Source organism: Pogona vitticeps, chromosome 6 (genome assembly GCF_051106095.1).
Source record: "Pogona vitticeps strain Pit_001003342236 chromosome 6, PviZW2.1, whole genome shotgun sequence".
In the NCBI taxonomy this organism is placed as follows: Eukaryota; Metazoa; Chordata; class Lepidosauria; order Squamata; family Agamidae; genus Pogona; species Pogona vitticeps.
This window is the reverse complement of record NC_135788.1, coordinates 107671789-107687761: the sequence shown is the minus strand read 5'-3', so window position 1 is coordinate 107687761 and position 15973 is coordinate 107671789. Positions and strand designations below refer to the sequence as shown.

At 44.9% G+C, this 15973-nt stretch overlaps 1 protein-coding gene and 1 long non-coding RNA gene across 6 annotated transcripts in view; both read left to right on the top strand.

Moving 5' to 3' along the window:
- Nucleotides 1–15973, top strand: part of LOC110078583 (uncharacterized) — a 301586-nt gene that overhangs the window by 198463 nt on the left and 87150 nt on the right. The window lies entirely within an intron of this gene.
- TULP2 (TUB like protein 2) overlaps nt 3526–15973 on the top strand; it is a 27060-nt gene continuing 14612 nt past the window's right edge. For 3 of the 5 annotated variants that reach the window (XM_020792907.3, XM_020792903.3, XM_020792904.3), the window contains exons 1-5: nt 3526–3821; nt 8765–8811; nt 12173–12224; nt 13650–13806; nt 15815–15943. In XM_020792907.3, coding sequence (XP_020648566.3) covers nt 3765–3821; nt 8765–8811; nt 12173–12224; nt 13650–13806; nt 15815–15943 — 442 coding nt within the window. In that variant the 5' untranslated portion in view covers nt 3526–3764. Of the gene's footprint in view, nt 3822–7795; nt 8391–8764; nt 8812–12172; nt 12225–13649; nt 13807–15814; nt 15944–15973 lie in introns of those variants that run through there. The other 2 variants (XM_020792902.3, XM_020792905.3) reach the window with 2 other exon arrangements.

Sequence of the window (15973 nt, the reverse complement as noted above, 5' to 3'; positions counted from 1 at the left end):
AAAAAATGTATATAGTTAACATGTTTTATTAACGTGTAAAATATAGTGTGCAACTGTAATGTAAAAAATCAAGAATTTGAAATAGAGCTTTTATATACAGTGGTGCCTCGCATAGCGAGGTTAATCCGTTCCGGATTAACCTTCGCTATGCTGAAGCATCGTTGAACGGGGCAGGGATTTCCATTGGAACGCATTAAACATGGTTTAATGCGTTCCAAATGGGCCAAATACCGTTCAGCGAAGCTTCTTAATGGCCGGCAGCCATTTTCGCGCCCTCGCCCCGCTTAACGAGGGCGCGAAAACGCTGCGCGTGGCCATTTTGGGCCATTTCTGGGCTTCCGGCGGCCATTTTGGCCGCCGAACAGCTGATCGTCGGGCTTCGTTTTGCGAAGATTGGTAAGTGAAACGCTTACCGGTCTTCGCAAAGCGAATTTTCCCCTATTAGAAAAACGTTAAGCGATCGCATTAGCGATCTGAAAAAACGGATCGCTATGCGATTTCGTCGTTATGCGGTGCGCTCGTTAAGCGAGGCACCACTGTACTGTATCTTGGTTCAATCATAAATCCAAATGGAGACTGCAGCCAAGAAATCAGACTTGGAAGGACAGCAATGAAGGAAAAGATCATCAAGTGGAACAATGTGTCACTGAAGACCAAGGTCATCCACACTTTGCAATGTCAGTCACCATATATGGATGTGAAAGCTGGACAGTAAAGAAAGCTGACAGGAGAAGAATTGATTCATTTGAAGTATGGTGCTAGAGGAAAGGACAGTTTGCCAGAGAGACAAACAAGCAAACGAAAATTGAGCTACTGTACCCTGTTTCCCCCCAAATAAGACAGGGTCTTATATTAATTTTTGCTCCAAAAATGCATTAGAGCTTATTTTCAGGGGATGTTTTGTTTGTTTCATGTACAACAATCTACATTTATTCAAATACAGTCATGTCATCTGGTTGCTGCACAATGGTGGAAGGCAGGGTTTCGCTTAACTGGGGCTTATTTTTTGGTAAGGCTTATGAGCATCTTGAAAAACCCTACTACGGCTTATTTTCAGGTTAGGTCTTATTTTCAGGAAAATGGTATCTCTGGAGACAAAAATGAGGCTGGCCTACTTTGGGCATGTCATGAGAAGGCAAGATTCTCTGGAAAAGGCAACAATGCTGGGAAAGGTAGACGGCAGGAGGAAAAGAGGAAGATCAAATACAAGATGGATTGACTCTCTAAAGGAAGCCAAAGACTTGAGTTTACAAGAGCTGAGGAGGGGAGTTGAAGACACAACCTCTTGGAGACTACTCATTAGCCAGAGGTGATTTGATGGCATGTAACATCAATGCATTACAGAGTGCAAGGAAACAGGTAAACGTAAAGGTTTCCCTTGACAATTTTTTGTCCAGTTGTGTTCGACTCTAGAGGGCGGTGCTCATCCCTGTTTCCAAACCATAGAGCCAGCATTTTGTCCGAAGACAATCTTCCATGGTCACATGGCCGGTGTGACTTAGACACGGAACACTGTTACCTTCCCACTGAGGTGGTCCCTATTCATCTACTTGCATTTGCATGCTTTCAAATCGCTAGGTTGGCGGGAGCTGGGACAAGCGACGGGCGCTCACTCCATCACGTGGATTCAATCTTACGACTGCTTGGTCTTCTGACCCTGCAGCACAGGCTTCTGCGGTTTAGCCCACAGTGCCACTACGTCCCTTACGCAAGGAAACAAAGCCACAACAAATCTATTGTATTTGTTGCCTTCATTTTATCACATTGATTCTGTTATGAGAAGAACCCATGCCATTTTATGTACAAACCCCATTGTTCTCGTTGCACATCAACTCTTCCCTCTAGATCTGACCAGTCATTTTGTAAAGCCCTGGAATATTTTGAAATAATATTTTTAAAATGCCCACACCAAAAATTATTAAAAACATCAGACCATGATAGGCAGGTGGGAAAGTAATTGACAAAAGAGCATTGTATTTTCCAGGGCAGAAAAGCAAAAGCAGGAGGTGGGGAACATTTGGCTCTCCAGTTGTTGATGAACTACTATTTCCATCATCCCTTACTATTGGGCCAGACTGACTGAGGGTAAAAACTGGAATCCAACAACATCTGGAGGGTAAAATATATCTAGCCCTGAGCAAAAGAGAACCATAGCTACCAGGAGATATCAAAGATTTGCAAAGGAGCAGTTTTAGGAAAGGTAAAGGTTCCCCTTGACAATTTTTGTCCAGTTGTGTTCGACTCTAGGGGGCGGTGCTCATCCCCATTTCCAAGTCATAGAGACAGCGTTTTGTCCGAAGACAATCTTCCGTAGTCACATGGCCAGTGCGACTTAGACACGGAACGCTGTTACCTTCCCACCGAAGTGGTCCCTATTTATCTACTTGCATTTGCACGCTTTCGAACCGCTAGGTTGGCGGGAGCTGGGACAAGTGACAGGTGCTCACTCCGTCACGTGGATTCGATCTTACGACTGCTGGTCTTCTGACCCTGCAGCACAGGCTTCTGCGGTTTAGCCCACAGCGCCACCACGTCCCCTTAGTTTTAGGTAAGTAGGAGGAAATTGAATGACCAGTGTAAGGGCACTGGTTCCCATCATAGGGAATCCAGTTTCCAGACTCCTTGATCCTCACCTGTATTGGCTGGTGATTGAGGGAGTTGTAATCTAGTACCACAGAAGACCCAACATTGGGAACCATTGATCTGGCATTGAGGTGGTTAAAATGTAGCCCTCCAGATGCAGTTTGGACTGCAATTTACGGTATTCTTCATGTGTGACTCTGGTGGCTAAAGCTGATGGGAGCTGTAGTCCAACAAGATCTGAGGGACTGCATTTTGCCCACCATGATATCCAGAGATTTGGCTCAAGTGAGAAAGTTAAACAATGAACCATCAGGAGCAGGAAAAGCAGAAAGAAAATAGCTGAGAGATGTATTTGCGAAGGCTTTCACGGCCAGGATCTAATGGTTGTTGTGGGTTTTTCGGGCTCTTAGGCCGTGTTCTGAAGGTTGTTCTTCCTAATGTTTCGCCAGTCTCTGTGGCCGGCATCTTCAGAGGACAGTACTTCAGAGAGCGCAGAGTGCTGTCCTCTGAAGATGCCGGCCACAGAGACTGGCGAGACGTTAGGAAGAACAATCTTCAGAACACGGCCAAAGAGCCCGAAAAACCCACAACAACCAATAGCTGAGAGAGCTTGAGCAAGTGCAGTCAAACCACAAAACAGGTATTAGGCACACAGGTAAAATCTGATCCCCTTTCCTCTAATTCCTTCCTTATAGGAGACGTCCCATAAGCATAGCACCCACTGGACTAGCCAAGTCATGTCAAAGTTGGCATCCTAGAAGAAAGGGGGATTCCCTTGTATTGTTGACCTGTTCTGGAATTCTTCATGATGGAATGGTATGCCTTCTTAATCCTTTGTGGCCTGGCACTGTCATGGTTACCCATTATTCAGTCACAATATCGGAACCTATTTGGTGAGTCCCGCCCAAGCACCAAATCAACTAGTGTTTAACATAGTCACAGTGAACTGAAGGTGGACACGCACACCTTATTAAGAAAGAAAATATATATATAGCTGAAAGTTGGTTGCTCTGTTGACCACAGTTCCTGAAAGGGAATTTGTTCTTCAGCATCAGAAGCAATAATACTGTCCAAGAACTTCTGGCCTTTTTTTTAAAAGCCTGAATGGGATGTTTTGCACAATACAGCTTTAGTTGTATGCATTTTGTCCATTCCTAGAGAGAGTAAAAATTACCTGGGCCATGCTCAGGTGGAACAGTGCGATTAGCATGTCAACAAGATTAACATCTCCAAAGGAGGTAAGATTATAGATTGAAAAAGGACATAAAGAGAGGTATGTACATGTATGTGTGTCTGTAAGTGCAGTTCAATTGCACACAGAGGGAATATGCGTTTGTGAATGACATGCCAATATGTCTATAAAATTATGAATAGTGTTGCCCAAGCACTTGAGGAAGCCCTTCCAGGTCCGGCTACTGCAAATGCACCTGAACGATGGGAACACTTCAAGAACACTGTCTATAACACCGCCTTGTCCACCTTTGGCAAGAAGACCCAAAAGGTGGCTGACTGGTTCGAAGCCCATTCAGAGGAGTTAATGCCAGCCATCGAGGTTAAGAGAAGAGCACTAGCAGCATACAAAGCCTGTCCTAGCGAGTACAACTTGCAAGCTCTTCGAGCTGCTCGCAGCCAAGTCCAACAGGCTGCCAGGAGATGCTCCAACGACTATTGGCTCCAGCTCAGCTCTCATATACAGTTAGCAGCGGACACAGGTAACATCAAAGGAATGTATGACGGTATCAAGCAGGCCTTAGGTCCAATACAGAAGAAATCTGCTCCCTTGAAGTCTGCTACAGGTGTGCTCATCCAGGACCGAGCACAGCAGATGGAACGCTGGGTACAGCACTACTCTGAGCTATATTCCAGAGAGAATGTAGTAACCGAAGAAGCATTAAATAACATTGAGTGCCTACCTGTCTTGGAAGAGCTGGACAGCGAACCAACCCTAGCAGAAATAAAAGCGGCCTTGGACTCCCTCGCCTCCGGCAAGGCACCTGGAAAGGATAACATCCCTGCTGAAGTGCTGAAATGCTGTAAGGAGATCATCACCACTGAACTGTACGAAATCTTTTGTCTCTGCTGGAGGGAAGGTGGAGTACCACAGGACATGAAGGATGCAAACATTGTCACATTGTACAAGAACAAAGGAGACAGGGGTGACTGCAATAACTACCGTGGCATCTCTCTTCTTAGCGTTGTAGGGAAGCTGCTTGCCCGTGTTGTTCTGAAGAGGCTCCAGGTGCTTGCAGACAGAGTCTATCCAGAATCACAGTGCGGATTTCGAGCTAATAGATCCACCACTGACATGGTATTCTCCCTCCGACAGCTGCAGGAGAAATGCAGGGAACAACAACAGCCGCTCTTAGTGGCCTTCATAGACCTTACAAAAGCATTTGATCTGGTTAGCAGGGATGGCCTTTTTAAAATACTTCCCAAGATTGGATGTCCACCTCGTCTCCTTAACATCATCAGATCTTTCCATGAGGGAATGAAAGGCACTGTAGTTTTTGACGGCTCAACATCAGACCCCTTTGACATCCGAAGCGGAGTGAAACAGGGCTGTGTCCTCGCACCAACACTTTTTGGGATCTTTTTTGCTGTCATGCTGAAGCATGCCTTTGGAACTGCAACCGAGGGTGTCTATCTCCGGACTAGATCAGACGGAAAGCTCTTTAATCTCTCCAGATTCAGAGCGAAGACCAAAGTCCAACTGAAATGCATGCGGGACTTCCTCTTCGCAGATGATGCAGCCATCGTTGCCCACTCTGCTGAAGACCTCCAACAACTCATGAATCGTTTCAGCAAGGCCTGCCAAGACTTTGGACTAACAATCAGCCTGAAGAAAACACAAGTCATGGGCCAGGGCGTGGACTCACCTCCTTCCATTACCATCTCTACACAAGAATTGGAGGTTGTTCATGACTTTGTGTACCTTGGCTCAACCATCTCTGACACCCTCTCTCTGGATGTCGAGCTGGATAAACGCATTGGCAAAGCAGCCACCATGTTCTCTAGACTCACAAAGAGAGTATGGCTCAATAAGAAGCTGACGACACATACAAAGATCCAAGTCTATAGAGCCTGTGTCCTAAGCACACTCCTGTACTGCAGCGAGTCCTGGACCCTTTGTGCACGGCAGGAGAGGAAGCTGAACACGTTCCATATGCGTTGCCTCCGACGGATTTTTGGCATCACCTGGCAGGACAAAGTCCCAAACAGAGTAGTCCTAGAACGAGCTGGAATTTTCAGCATGAATACATTGCTGAAACAGCGACGTCTACGTTGGCTTGGGCACGTCGTGAGAATGGCTGATGGTCGGATTCCAAAGGACCTCCTGTATGGAGAATTAGTGCAGGGAAATCGCCCCAGAGGGAGACCACAGCTGCGATACAAGGACGTCTGCAAGCGAGATCTGAAGGCCTTAGGAATAGACCTCAACAGATGGGAAACCCTGACATCTGAGCGTTCAGCCTGGAGGCAGGCACTGCATCGTGGCCTCTCCCAATTTGAAGCGACCCTTGCCCAGCAGGCCGAGGCAAAGAGGAAATCACAAAAGCAGCAAAACCAGGGAGCTGGACAGGGGACAGATTGGATTTGTCTTCAGTGTGGAAGGGATTGTCACTCTCGAATTGGCCTCCTCAGCCACACTAGACGCTGTTCCAAGTCCTCCACACAGAGCACGCTACCATAGTCTTTCGAGACTGAAGGATGCCTAACTAAGTGTTGCCAAAGTAGATAAAGAATTTATTTTCTTTCTGTGTTCATTGACAGAACGTATTACTTATATATAACACATTATGCTATATGTTCGACTACAGAGCCCATCCTCCCCAGCCAGCAGAGTCATAACTGCTGGGGTGATTGGTGCTGTAGTCTAAAACAGTTAGAGAAAGCCAACTGGAGAAATGCATCAGGCTTTAAAATTATTAGGCAGTGGTACTGACAAAAAAAGGACTTTATATACAACAGACAAAATTCACTTGTGCAGGTTGGCCACAATGCATATCTATGTCTTCTGAAAGGGATTAGACAGTTCCACAGAAGATAAATTGACAAGTATCTATTGGCCATGATAAATACATGTATCCTGCATGTTTAGAACTGATATGCATCTGAATATTAGAAGCTGGAGATCACTAATATGAAAAAGTCATCACCTTAACACTATTGTTTGTTAAACTACAGCTCCCATCAGCCCTAGCCTATGTAGACAATGACGAGGAGCAATGGGAGTTGCAGTCTGAGAATGTGTGGAGAGCTGCATTTTGCCCCTCCGGCTGAGAAAATGGACTTTCAGACTGAATCAGCAAAACAATTCTTGATGTGGGTAAAAATGGCGAGAGTGAGCTGCCATAAGTGTTTGTGGGAGAGAAGGGACACAACTGAGTGTAAGGTGGACTAATAGTTTAAGGAGTGAGAAGCAGAAGGTGAACGATGGAATGGAGTAACCGAGAAGATGCATTTGGATGGAAAGCCAGTCAAGGAAGGATGGACAACAGATGGGCAGACATATAGATACTGTATTGGTTCATCAACATACTGTACCTGCTTTATTTTTAAACATTGCAATCTAGAGAAAATTCTGAACTGTGTTTAGTAGATATGAGTTGTAAGTGTACTGAAAGAACAAGGATAAGGCCATGTGATCCCCAATTACACAAATGCAAGATTGGGTGACCTCTTTTATTGGCCACTACAATATTGTACAGATTGCAAGCTTTCATGGAGAAAGTGTACTGAAGAAGATCATGGAGAAAGCCCCATGGTTTGTCCTTCATTGCAGGAGGAGAAAAGGGAATGAAAAGCAACAACATTAACAAAAGTAAGGAGGGTCAGCTAAGCTAAAGCCTCGTGGCGCAGTGGTTAAACCGCTGTACTGCAGCCAAAACTGTGGTCATGACCTGGGGTTCAATCCCAGGTAGCTGGCTTGAGGTTTACTCAGCCTTCCATCCTCCTGAGGTCAGTAAAATGAGTACCCAGCTTGCGGGGGGGGGGCACAATATGTAGCCTGCATAATTGACATGTAAACTGCCCAGAGAGTGCTTGAAGGACAATGGGGTGATATATAAGCAGCACGCTTTGCTGAGTTTGAGAAGGACAAGAATATCCAAACCCATCAAGCTATCTATCTGTGTATTGCCCCCACTGGTTACTTTTGATACACTTATTTTGAAGAAAATTTAGGTATTGTGCACCTTAACTTGAGCATGGGGTGTGTGGGGGGTGTGATATTTGCTTCCTTGCCTTGGATAGCAAATGTTTTTGGCTGACTTTGATGCTTGTGGAGAGCCACTTGAAGGCACCGCCTTATGCCTGCCTGTCTTTGTGTCTATTCACACAAGTTAGTAAACACCTTTTTCTCACACACTCCGTGTCTTTCCAGCCTAATCGTACACGTGTGTGCTTCCACACACTCTTCTGGGACTGATTTATTCTGTGCCCACTTCCCGTCTTGCTCGTTCTTACATAGGCACACAAAGATACACATTCCGAAGTCTGGGGCTCCATCAGAAGTGAGCGCCCACACGCATACACACCCCAGCTCCAGAGGCACCATGAAAGAATCCACCTTTCCAGGCAGCCACAGGTCCTGGAGACTTAAGTCAGACAAAGCTGATTAAATCAAAAGAGATGGTGATGCTCGTTTGGTGGGGGAGGAGGAACTGCCTCCACCTCCTCCCCCCCCCCACCTTTCATCAGCTGCCGTTTGAAGGCAGCATCAGAGCTGGAGAAACTGAGAGGTCAGAATCTGACCTCAGCCTTGTATTTTTGAGATTCGAGGGACTCCTGGTTTCTCTGCAAAGAAGGTGGGTAATAAGATATGGCCTTGATAGTTCCCGTCTTGAATGCCGTTTTATTCTCATCTCAGTCTGATTATCGTAAGCGGTTAGCACAGCGTCTTCCAGCAAAACATAGGACAGAAATGCTACAAACATAGTTTGTCGGCGGATTGTTGAAAGAGATTCCTTCTTTTTTGTGGAGAAGGGTGAGATCCTGTGATTTGTGACGGCAGCAGAAAGCCAGGATAGGGAATGAGTAAAAACTCACTAGTGATATTAGCAGGGTTTATGGTGAAGCCAAGTGTATTGAACATGAAAGTGAAGGGAAACTTGATTTTTTAAAATATTGAAAAGTAATATGACACCTCCATGTTCACTTCCTTTTATTTCCTGCTTGCCAGATGCAGTTGGATCCTGCTAGGGTGCAGTTATCTCCAGAATCTAAGAGGTAAGCTGTGGAGTTGTGACATATTTGTCTCTGTGTGGCTTGGCTCTTATTCTCTTGTTGTTAATCCCTAAAGAGGCTAATTATGTCTTGGAGTGAGAACAGATTCCTCTCAAATAGACAACCTTCTCCTTGCCTTCAGGCTTTGAGTCCACATTCTTAGCCGCTTGAGGTCATTTTTGTTAATAAAGCATGTGATCTAGAAGACAAGTCTTTGTTACGAATTCAGTCCAATTAGAAGTCCGTTTAGCTGTTACGGCATGTTTCCCCAAAGACTCTGGGAAGTAAAAGTACCTATGGACCCATTTTACAACAGCAGTAGGGAAGTCTGCAGCCACTGAACTATTTTGGACCAACTCCCAGAAACTCTCAACAGCATTGCCAATTTTAACAAATTTTAAGAAGCTTAACCCAAAACATCTGGAGGATGAAAAGCTCCCCGCTTCTACCTTACAACATTGAAAGGAATAAACAGTTTTCTATATTGATTTGGGTTACTGGATCTTCCAGTTCAGTAGGAGCACAGACAGACAGTATAGTATAGAAGTTGGAGTATTGGATTGCAGCTTGGAAGTCCCAGGCTCCAATCGCCACTCTGCCAGGAAAATGAACAGATGATCTTGACCCGCTCGTATGTTCTCAGCCTATCCTACCTCGCCTCTCCTACCTCATAGGGTTGTTGTGAACACAACTTTGAGAAGGAGTGCCATGTATGTGCCTTGAGCTTGCCAGAGGACAGGCCAGGACACAAACATTAATAATAACAGAAAACAGTAGTTTAGTAATGCTTGCTTTGTTGGCAGAACCCCAGGCACCTGCAGTGAAAGACGTTTGGGCTGAAGATGTGTTGTGATAGACACAGATTAGGTACAGCCTGCATGGCCAACCTGTGCTGCTCCTGCCACATGCTAGAGCCTGGGAAAATTGCTTTCTGGATTAAAATTCCACGAGATGCTGTGATTTGTAGTCTCAAAATAACTTTTTCAGGCTCCTGGTAAGCACTTGGAAGAGCTGTGGCATATATTCAAAGTTAGTGCTGAAACTGTATTTCCTTGAGTAAAATACTATATAATAAGCCAGGGGTTGGACTCGATGATCCATAACATCCCTTCCAACTCTGCAGTTCTAAGATTATTATTAAAAAGAGGCGTTGGCGAAATGCTATGCTGCAGTGTCATAATGCCTTGTTCCGACGGTGTCACTCTTTCTGGTTTTGCTTAATCTCCCATTTGGACACACATCAACTTGTATTGTCTCTATCTGGGGAGCCACCACCCTCTTGCAACAAAGATTAAAGCATCTTTCTCAGGTCATTAACATCTGCACATGTTTGGTTGTCTGACTTAGCCTTTCTGGTCTGGGTGAGCCGATATCATCACCCGTGTCATTTTCTTGAGATATTATGGAATTGTCCTGTAAAACCCTTTTTCAAAGTCTGGCCAGGTTAAAAAAAAAAGATATCTGGAAAGAATTGTGTTTTAGTCTGGCAAGATAGCTGGATGATCACTCAAAACTGGTATGGATAATTCAAATAAATGGCTGGATTTACAAGTACAGCATGTACATTCATAGACGGTTTTTAAAAGTTTCAAACAGCTGTACAAAATATCTGAGCTACATGGTTGTTGTGGGTTTTTCCGGGCTCTTTGGCCATGTTCTGTAGGTTGTTCTTCCTGACGTTTCGCCAGTCTCTGTGGCCGGCATCTTCAGAGGACTGGTCAGTCCTCTGAAGATGCCGGCCACAGAGACTGGCGAAACGTCAGGAAGAACAACCTTCAGAACACGGCCAAAGAGCCCGAAAAACCCATAACAACCATTAGATTCCGGCCGTGGAAGCCTTCATGAATACATCTGAGCTACAGCTTAGAAATGTTACTTTACTTAACTACAGCTCCCAGAATGTCCCAGTTAGAATGGCGAGCTTGAAAATAAATAACATTTTTCAGCTCTAGTGAAAGTTAGGGACACAACATTAATGGGTTCGATGACTCAGTTAAGCAACTTTTAAAAATCACGAAAAGGTCTTGCTGATTAAGCAACATGTTTGTCACTCTACCACAACTCCCACTATCATTTTCCAGCACAGCCAATGATAATCCACACGGTTGATAAGAGTTGTAATCTAGCATGTATGGAGAGGGCTGAGTGGGTCAGATCACATGTTACAGAAAATGCATTAATGCTCCCTTGCAACACTACCTTTGACATCTTTCAAAGCCAAGTGCCGGGGGGGGGGGCGGCGGGGGGAGGTGGAACATCCAAAAGAAGCTGTAAACCCAAAAGCGGTTAATTTGCCAGATATGTACACAAGTGCTACGTGTGTTAGGATAGGCAGTCTTTTGCTGTTGAAGGAGCTCTCCTAATGATGTGCTCACTCTTATTTACGGTAGTTTAGCCCTTACCGAAAGAGGCACTTGTGCTGCTTTTTTGTAGACAAAGGAGGAGTATCTATGACCCGACACTATTCTGCAGATTCAGAGAGTGCCAGGAAAGTCTCATAGTTCTACAACCCTAATATACACAAGTAACTGCGCTGTTTCTCTTTCTCTCCACCTTCGGTCAAGAGAGCAATCTGTGACATAAAAATACAATGTATTTATGTAATTGAACTTCAACAACTCTTTGGAATACTAGTTATGTTGGGAATTCCTGGGTTTTTTATATAGATATAGATATGTATTCTCTGCTCATTCTGTTTTCAAAGAAGGAAGTACCCTTTATATTTATAGCATAGAAGTTACTTTTTTTAAAAAAAAAAAGTGAATTAGCATAAATTGAAAATGTGACACACACCCCACCAGATATTCCTGTGGCATTCACAGAAATAAACAATGGCATAATGCAGAGCAACCTCTTCTGCTAAACCAAGCATCTTTAAGTTGTATTGGACTACAACTCCCATTTGTTCATGCTGGCTGGGGGTGATGGGAGCCATAACAACACATTGGGAAGCATTATCTTGAGAAAAGTTAATTTTTAGGCTACAAGCCCCAGAATCTTCCAGCTAGCATGCCACTGGAGGTATATGGGAGATGTAGTCCAAAAAGGTAACTTTTACAAACTCTGCAGGAAGGGCTCTGACCTGGCCTTGGCCCTGAAGGGTTCCCCCACCCCCAATAATAAGCCATCTTCCCCACCCTGGCTGCATCCTGAGGCTTTTATGAAATCACAAAGTCCCTTCAAGCACCATGGAATTCGGAATCCTCAGGCAGTTGGCAATCCTGGGCAACTGGCCCTCCTGTAGGTGGGGCTGCCCTGGAGCTGGCAGAGTGATGCCACATCTCAGGATGTACCGGAGTTTGTACCAGCGCCTCCATTCCTTCCCTGGTTCACCATCTGACATTAGCACCTCTTTTTCTTCCAGCAATGGCAACGACGAAGCAGTGCTCCTACGGAAACAGAAACTGGAGTTCCAGGTACCTTTTATCTTTTTCAGGGAGTGGGGTACCCCAGTCTCCTCCTCCCCTTTCATGGGAGTTTGTGCTCATGGGCCAGGGCAGCGTTGGTGGGAGACCAAGCGCCACTTGATCCAAGTGCCAAAAAAACCCACAACTGCTAGTCATCACTCTTCTGGAAGATTCTGGGTGGTGGTGTCCAAAAACAGGGTTGTTCTTGTAAGAAGGGAGCAAGTGCCAACGAAGAAGTGGTGCTTTGTAAGGAAGACCCAACACTCCTTAGAGATAAGCTGGTCTGCACATGAGAAACATCTCAGCTTTGCTGAAATGTGAGAAATTGTAACTGATGCACCTAGTCCTCAAGGACCAATGAACTGCTGCATACTTTCGTTTCCTTTTTAGAACTGTATAAAAACTTTAACCCTGTTGATCTCGGGGTCCCCACCCTGCTGAGCACCCGACTGCGCCCTTGTCTTATCTGAATAAACCTGTCGCCCTTTCCTCCAAGAAACTGTCTGCTTATTATTATTGCTTGGGCGTTAGCTTAATAGAATTAGCTGACACCATGCTGTGGGAGTAACATTTTAGGTTCTGATTCCCCACCCCGCAACACTTTATAGACAGCACAATGGGACATTCTCAGCAGTTCGTGTATTTTATTTCCCTTTTCCCTCACTGTCTAGCACCCTACCCCCAACCATGGGTATTGTATGTATATGCATTTGTAATTGTGAGTAATGTTTTATGCATTTGCAAGCCATAAAAGGTTTGTACTCTAATGAATGTGTTAGCTCATAACGTACAACAGGACTCTGTTGGTTTGGGCCAGAATATTTCCTGTGAGAAAAAAGTAACGGGCAGGAGCTAAGAAGGAGGGGAGAGGAAGGGAACACACTCTGCCAAGCCTTTTTGTTTCACAAGCGTTGGACAACTGAATGTTAGTTGCTCTCTAACAACTTAATTCAGCACATGGATACTCCTAAATAAACCACCTGGGGCTCCATAGGGCCTGTTCCCAGTTAAGTGTATATAGGCTAAAAAACACTGCCATTTTCAACTTTGAACAGAACTTGAAAAAATCTGTTTTGGGATGATGACTCCCACGCTGGATTCTGCAGCCTGCATGGCCAATGATCCTCATGGGTTGGGATTCTGTGACTTGTAGTCCAACTTGAAATCTGTTAGAGTTGCTATATTTTAGGTTCTGGTGTGATCACTCACTTACTTTGGCCCCAAGATATTTCTCCGTGCGCAGAAGGCTTGCAGGCAGTGGACTTATATAACCAGTCACAAGAAAATGCTGAATGATCTCTGGAAGACAGAACACACATTTTAGAAATACATATTATAAGTTATTTATTATTTTATACACGGCATTGATACAGTGCTCCCTTCTTTGCCCTGCATCCTTTCCCAACGACCGTACTTGTCTGCACACTCTTTCAGCGACATATCATTGAAAAGAAACAGCGCCGCAAGCGCCAGGAGCTGCTCATGGTTCAGGCCAACACAGATTCCAAGGTGAAAGGCCGCCATGGGAGACACAAACCCGAGGAGCGCATCCCACTCATGGAGTCTTGCAGTGAACACAGCCTCTGCAACAGTGAGTATGAGCACACCATTGTGGACTGTGGATGTCATTGTGTTTGGCAGCTGGGCATCAAACTATACGTTTTCTATAGCATGTCACTAGAAGAGAGGGTTCCTTAAATCCTGACAAAGTCTGGTGGTTGCAACAGGAGCTTTTACATCTCCTGTAGTTTACAACCTAGTTTGTTCTGTTTTGTGATGGGTCATTGGGATATCAACCCAGGCTTCATTGGCAAGTCTGATGAATAGATCACAATGGTCTGCTTGAAGGATTAATTTGGAATACAAATGGACTTCAGCTTCTAATGGTGGGATGCCTGAAACTGATAGTTTGGTCTTTATTATACTGCCTCTTAGGCGGGGCTTTGGGAAGGTTAACAAATGATTGTTTTATCCTGTAGTTTTGCAGTTTGGAATGAATTCTCTACAACTCTCGCAGGGGGAAACAGTATGTTTGCTGAATGAAACTTACATCTGAGTACATACACAGTGGCATCTTGTTCACAGGGAAAAGTGTAGTTGATTTTATGGTGGAAAGTGCTGTAACCAGTGCTGTGAATGGAAGCCTAGGTAAAGGTAAAGGTTCCCCTTGACATTTAGCTCAATCGTGTCCGACTCTAGGGCATGGTGCTCATCCCCGTTTCCGAGCCATAGAGCCAGCGTTTGTCCAAAGACAGTTTCCGTGGTCATGTGGCCAGCGCGACTAGACATGGAACGCCATTACCTTCCGACTGAGGTGGTACCTCTTTATCTACTCACATTTTTACATGCTTTCGAACTGCTAGGTTAGCAGAAGCTGGCACAAGCAACAGGAGCTCACTCCATCGCACGGATTCGATCTTACGACAGCTGGTCTTCTGACCTTGCAGCACAGAGGCTTCTGTGGTTTAACCTGCAGCGCCACCACGTCCCTATGAAACACCTACTTCTGTGCAGTTTCAGAAAAGCATTGCCTCAACTCAGCTAAAAGAGATTTAAGGCAAATGCAACCAGGGTGAAGAAAGACACCCGGAGTGTCTCCGTAATACAACATTGTTGAAATCTGGTACCACTTTAAATGACTCTGGCTCCATTTTACAGAACCCTAGAATTTATAATCTTGTGAATTTTGAATGCTCTGCTATAGTTTGGGTCAGCATCCTGGAACTCTCTAGCAGATGCTTAGAAGTAACTAAGCACCACAAATACCAATATTCCATGGGACTGAGTCATATGCTGTTGGGAAGACAGTGGTGCTGTTGAAGTTGTCTTCCATCTGAAAGATTGTCCTGTCCAATTCTGATTTAAAAATCACAGAACATGAGGCAAGAGACCAGAAACCTTCATGTTGCCCATCCACAGCGGCCGGCATCAATAGACTCAGCAAGATTATAGTCCTCCACAGGCTTTCCACTTGAGTGAGATATGTTGTTTAAAGTTTGATAAATAATTCATAACTTGGCATCTGTAAAATACAGTATAAATTAGCACATGCATTTATGCCAAGCAGTACCTTCTCTCATCCTCTTGTTTGATAAGGTGTCCAGGTTAGTTACCTGATCCCTTCATAATTCAGTGGAGAGGAAAACTCCGAAGCTATGTGGAAGGAGGCTCTTTTGTTCCCACAATGTAACCAGGACTTGGAAAAGTAATTGTTGAACTCTTACATCTAGAATGTCTCGGCCAGCATGACTAATGGTCACATTGGCTGGAGGATTCTGGAAACAGTCATCCAGAAGAATACATTTTCCAAACTCAGGGCTTGCTGCATATGAAGCTGTTTTCATGAAGTTGTAATATAGCTACTCTGCTATATGTAGTTTGGACATGCGAATTGAGCCTGGGGCTGGGGGTAGACTGAAACTTGGATCTCCCAGGATCTTACCAAATGTAAATCTGCCATCAATGTTATCCCTTCTAAACTCAGTGTAGAGAGTATGGATGCTCAGGAGCAGTGGCTGGATTTTTCTGAGGGCGTGGTCTGTTTTTCCTACTGCTTGCACCACCACCTTTCTCAACGTCTCCTCTGCACCTTTTCAAAGGTACTTCCAATCCCTTCCTTGTGGAGTCTGTCCCGGAAGCTCATCTTGGCACTCAAATGTGGGGCAGCTCTGTGCAGATGAAACGGATGCAGAACAACCACCAAGGGGAAAACCAAGCAGTCTGTCCAGGTAATAAAGAGGTGCTGGGTAGTCATCCCC